The 6,121-nt window shown below is 40.9% G+C and overlaps 1 protein-coding gene across 1 annotated transcript in view; it reads right to left on the bottom strand.

Annotated features, from left to right (window-relative positions):
- LOC112140481 (nuclear factor of activated T-cells, cytoplasmic 1) overlaps positions 1-6,121 on the bottom strand; it is a 78,331-nt gene that overhangs the window by 25,368 nt on the left and 46,842 nt on the right. The window contains exon 9 of the mRNA XM_024263438.2: positions 2,298-2,963. Within this exon, the coding sequence (XP_024119206.1) occupies positions 2,298-2,963 (666 nt within the window). The remainder of the gene's footprint in view (positions 1-2,297; positions 2,964-6,121) is intronic.

Here is a 6,121-nt window from a genome sequence, read left to right as displayed (position 1 = left end):
CCGGCGTGGGGAGGAGACCGCCGGGCCCAGGAGACCGGCACCCAAGAGACTAGAATCCACTCGATTCATTTCAACTTTGAGTTTACACATTCGTTTAGAAACACGTCAATAATGTTTTGAAGGTATTCATATTAATCTGATCCAGTTCACATACTGTTAAATTTATTAATAAAATAATGAGATTGTTAATATCATACGTTTCATGGATTTTCAAACGGAGACGCTTCAACAATTGTTCTGCCTCTCCAGGAGGGCGTTTCAGTTTGGCCACTAGGCGGCGATCACGCTATAGCATTACACCTTATTCCAGAAGAAGAAGAAAGAATGACCAGGAAACTGTGTTTTAGACTACAAATAGTTACTTTAAAAAAATTTGTCTTTAAAGAAAAGTCTGTAAAATTAATCCCTGACAGTAAATAAAGATGTTAATTTAGTCAGCAATGTATGTTTAGGTGGACCAAACGTTAGCATTAGCCGTCCTATGGGATATTCCATTTAACGTTAGAGTCAAGCTAGCAGACTTTAGCTTTTGTGTGCAAAATTGATTTATATTTTTATGCATCGATTATTGGTTTATTGAGCCTAGATCGATTCGAATTAATCAAACTGAGCAGATAGAAGACAAAATGGTGGAAAATACCCAAAATATTGTAAGTGATGTATTTCATAACGAAATTGCAATTAAAAAAAAGAAAATGCTGATGATTTCTTCCACCATTTTTTCTTGTTTCCTTGCTGTAGAATGAAGAAACCTTTTTTTTTCTGGCATGGATATTATTTATCTGATCACCAGGTCCAAGTGACAGTGAAAGGCTGATTTATTGAAAAACAAACAAATTCCAGATTGCTATTTATACCTGGTTGTTTTATGATGTTACTATCTTCTTTTTTTTGTCTAAACTCCCCTCTTTTACCTTTCTTTTGTGTGTCCCCCCAACCTCCCTCTTCTTCTTTTCTACAGGGTCCAACACACACACAAAAAAGGACAAAACATAATCAATATAAATAAAATTTAGCATAAAATACAGAAGGGGTTTATACAAATATACACTTTGCTTGTCAGAAGATCATTAACCTCTGTTATGACAGTAAAATCTGTCCAACACAAGAGGCTCTCAACTAGTATCTGATTATCTGACAAGTTAAGAAAAAAAAAGAAAGAAAAGCAAATTAATTGTATGAGGAAATTGGACAGAAAAAAATTTATAAAATTTCAAAAATTAAAAGAAAAAAACTGATTGTACTGATTGTTGGTGAAGTGTAAGCTAATGGGATTTATAAGTACTGACAGAAATGCTGACAACAGATTTTCATCTCAATTACACAGTTTCACAGCTAAACTCCCTCGGTTCCCTCGTACCTATCACCCCCATAGTCCCAGAGCTGCTGAGTGAAGAGCAAGTAAAGCAGGATGATGCTAGAGAACAACTGTATGCACAGAGGTATAGGCATACACACTACATCAGCTTACTCAACACCTACCTTTCCCAGCCCTGATAGGATACACAGATATTTTTTTCTCTAGTTTTTAAACTGGCAAGACGCCAGTGACATGATCCACAAATGTATATCATAACAAGTGAGGCATCTGCTAACACAGATAACAGGTTGCTGACCTAAGAGACATAATGTGAGATGGACACATGAGGCAATAAACCAGGCCATGTAGTCCCTCGGGTGGGACTGGTTTCACTGCCAGAGGGAGATCAGTGACCTGCAGACTCCCCTGATGACGACAGCCGTGAGGTGTCGACTCCGCGGGGACAACACAGGAAAACAAAGCCCCTGCCTTTTGCCTCTCTGCATCCCTCCTAGAATATAGGGGAGAACCGTTCGGCTCAGGAAACCTCTACCCATTGTTTTGCTTCCTTCATTAGCCGTTGTGTCAACAGTTTGGCTCACTACGCGTGTGCCACTGTTTTTGTTCTGCTGCACCCCAGGTGACCTCGGCACTCTGATGTTTTGACAGATTGTTTCAGAATCCCATCAAGGCAATTTGCCATTTTGAAGCGAAGCAGACGCTTGGACAACAAAAGCTTGGCAGATTGCTAGAATAAAAGGAAAATACACTCACAGGGACTAAAATAAAACATCTGTAACTCTGCAGCAGGAGTTGTATCAGGGAGTTCTGAGAGGTGGAGCAGGAAGCAGCACTCTGAGTGATGGATTGCAGAGAAGCAAAAGGTGTAAAAGTAAAGTGGGGTGGTACGTAAACAGTGATGACTTCCATGAACGAGTTTAAAATATTTCAGAACTTATTTTTATCAAAGGTTGAGGAAAGGGTCATAATAACTCACCATCATCTAGGTACATCTGGTCCAGTTCCTGAGGTTCTTGCTTGACGGTGATGGCAGCTGATATGGGACTGGCATCCTCAGGAAGCAGACTGGCTGGGCTCCCTCCAGCTTGGGTCGAGCTGGCTGCTACTTGTGTGGGACTGGGGCTGTAGGATTGAGCAAACGGACTCTCTGCAGCTCCACTTGGTGTGGAAGGGTGGGACACTGGGGAGGACGAGGAGCTGCTGTTGGCATAGATAGGATGATAACTATGGGGTCCAGGGCTGTTGAGGTGAATAGGGCTGCCCTGAGAATCAAGCATCCCTAAAGAGGGGTTGGGGTCCTGCGGGGTTGGATGGGGAAGGTTAGGGCAGACGGTCGTCTCCGGAATAGGGAGCACAATGGGGGCTGGCGGGGCTCCATTGGTGGGACTGCTTGAGAGGCATTTGTTGTACGCTACAGGGGACAGGTCATGGAGCGTAGGACTGGAGCTGGCAGATGACGTTGTTATGGCAGCATGACTAGGCAGACAAGGAGGGTAGCCAGCCACCAGACAGGCGTCAGGATCGGCCACCGGCATGATTGAATTGAGTCTGGGCTGGCCATAGTAGTGCTTTGAATGCAAGGAGAGCCCAACAGACCCCAGAGAATCATAGTCATCATTGGGTTCTGTCTTTATTATCGGCACTGGAAGGGGGAAAAAAGCAGAAAAAGAGGTGCAGATATCAAGAAATGTGCAAGAATCCACTTGGCTCAGTGAGTACTCAACCGAAAGCTGAATTGCGGCCACCATACCCTTCATAATCCAAATAAACAACAACCAGTGGATCTGGGCCCGGGATCAACTTGGCTAAATTCTCTAACAGAGAAACCCTCACACATCTCCCCTGCCACCCATCTTTACCACACCAAGAAAAAAGCTGAAGAATGGGGGATAGAAAAATGGATGAGTCATCAGTGTGGAAAGCCACAGCTGGCTCTAATAATGAATAGGACCTATTTTCTTTGGACTGCCCTTCAGTTCTGATATCCAATAAAAGTACTGTAAAGCAATGAACTACTGCTGTTGATGCTGCCTTTTGAAAAGCCCTAAAGTTTCTTCCGTAGTTGAGAAGTAATTGTTTCTCTGAGGACTGAAAGATAATGGTGGAGTGAACAAAAAAAGAGCTGATTTGATTTTGATTAGGCTCCTTGAGTTAGAAGTTGCAGTGCTGAGACTGTGGTTTCAGGAGCCTGAGACCTCAACTAATGCAGGAGAGTGCTGTGACCTCCCGGCTTGATCATCCTGCTTCCCCTCTTCAAATTTCTAATCTGGTTCAGCCTGTCTGCGTTGCTTCCTGACCAGTTTTGACAGACAGATATCATATGCTTACTCTGAAATGTCAATAAAGGGTTCCTATTAATTGAGGATCTCAGAGTAGAACCATTGCAAACAGACATATAGGCGGCACTGAGAGATGTAAAGAGATCCATATTAACAAGCTCTCTGCTGAGTTATTATAAAAGTACATATGCACAGATTGTGCCAGCTCAAAACTAATAGGCCAGTGTTAAGATACCCTAAAGCATAACAAAGTCTTCTGAGTCACAATGGACATACTGTTTCTATTTCCACACACTGTTAAAACGTGTTAATGGGTGTGGTGAGTGCTTGATGCCAGCCATTAAAAGTTTTTGGCTTTACTTGCTCCAAGTGACATTTACTCATGCAGTTTCCTAACTGAATCAAATGTCTGTTCAAACGGTTTGACTTTATGCACAACTCCTGGCTGATAGCAGGAGCTGAAGTTGCAAATGAAGTGTCACATGAAAGACAGCCTGTTTTTTGTCACTTGCAATGTTTTTTTCAAGTTGGATCTAAGAAGACATTTGTCGTGGCCTCCAGGGCGCAAAGCTGCGGTGCAGCCATAACGCCGGAGGGAGAACATTTACGTCAAGCCTGTCTGCTGTAGGAGCCCGGGGATTGAGGCTTAGCATGTGGGGAACCATCGTAAGGTGAATCTCTTGATGCACAGGCCTGGTCTCTGAAGTATGAGGAATAACAGCTAGGTCACAATGCATTCACTGTGTCTTCCTTCTGCTGTTTATTCTATTTAATGCATGGAGACAAGATTGCCAAGGAGAGAGAAGCCGTGTTGGAATTGTCATGCTAAGTCTAACTACAGTATTTGCCACACTGTAGGGCGCACCAGATTATAAAGCGCACTGTCAATAAATGGTCTATATTTGAGCTAATTTCATATATAATGTGCACCGAACTATAAAGCGTGTTTAGTAAGATAAAAGAGTCAGAGATAAGTCAGACTTTATTAACTGTGGTCGCAGTAACTCTAGAATTTGTTTGTAACACGTTATCCTCAGTAGCATATTCCTAATGCCTTAACACTCAACCTTGTTTGAAACACATGAAAAAACAGACTGATACTACTAAAAAACAAACATTAGTTTACTGTGATTACGCTAACACTGAGCAATGTTAGTAACATGTAAAAAAAAGTCTAATACTGCTACGCGATAGCAGCGTTAGCATTTTCACAACGCCACCCAACCTTGTTTGCAAGAAAATAGAAAAAACAGACTGATACTACTCAAAGAAATGTTACTGTGAATACAATACCTCCCACCCTTGTTAGCAAAACGAAAAAAAATAGACTGATACTACTAAAACAAACATTAGCCTACTGTGACTAAGCTAACTCCCAGCACTATTAGTAGCATGTAAAAAAAAAAACCTAATACTGCTACACGGTAGTAGTGATAGCATTTTCACAACACCACCCAACCTTATTTGCGAAAAGTAAAAAAAACAGACTGATACTGCTAAAAAAAAACATTACTGTGGCCACTATAACTCCCAACCTTCCAGCAACACGTAAAAAAAAAAGTCAGACAATACTACACGTTAGCCACATTGGTGTTGTCACAATAATGACTAACCTTGTTTGTGAGATTAAAGGTGATACTGCAAAAAGAAACATTACTATGTCTACAATAACTCCTACCCTTGTTAGCAACATGTAAAAAAAATTGTCAGACAGTGCTCCACGTTAGCTTATTAACAATAACACCTACATGTAACCATGTTTACAAGAGGTTAAAAAAACAGACTGATACTTCTACACTTTAGGAGTGTTAGTGTATTCACAATACAACACAACCTTGTTTGCGAGAGGTAAAAAAACAGACTGATACCGCTGAAAGAAACTTTCTGTGATTACACTAACTCTCACCCTTGTTAGTAACACTTAAATAAAAAGAAAATCGTCCAACAGTGCTATGTGGTTAGCCATGATAGCAGAGTTAGCTTATTCACAATATCACCCAACCTTGTTTGCGAGAGGGGAAAGAAACAGATTGATAACGCTAAAAGAGAAGTTAATACGACTACGCTAACTCCCACTCTTGTTAGTAAGTGCTACACGTTAGCCATGAACATAACACCCAACCTTTAAAAAAAAAAAAAAAAACAGACAGATGCCGGTAAAACAAACATTACTGTGATATGCTGACTCCCAACCTTGTTATTAACACATAAATTAAAATAGTCTCACAGCGCTAAACATTAACCAAGTTGGAGTATTCACAACACCCATCTAAACATTCTAACAGAGCGCTGTGTAGCCTACTTCTCAAGATTGACATTGGTAGGTACCACCAGAAGCAATCCATTTAAAGTGTTTCACATTCTAAAAAAACGTTTTAAAGTGTGCTTTTTTGTGGAGGAAATTCAGTATTCAATTTGCTCTGATAATTTTAGTTTTAACGGAAGCCACGTCATGATCCACTAAACAAAGAGAAATCCTCCAACTTTATTGCAGCAAAAAGAAAAAGAACATAAAAACCAA

Source organism: Oryzias melastigma, linkage group LG16, assembly GCF_002922805.2.
Source record: "Oryzias melastigma strain HK-1 linkage group LG16, ASM292280v2, whole genome shotgun sequence".
NCBI lineage: Eukaryota > Metazoa > Chordata > Actinopteri > Beloniformes > Adrianichthyidae > Oryzias > Oryzias melastigma.
The sequence above is the reverse complement of the archived record's forward strand: the minus strand, read 5'-3'. Positions and strand labels throughout refer to the sequence as shown.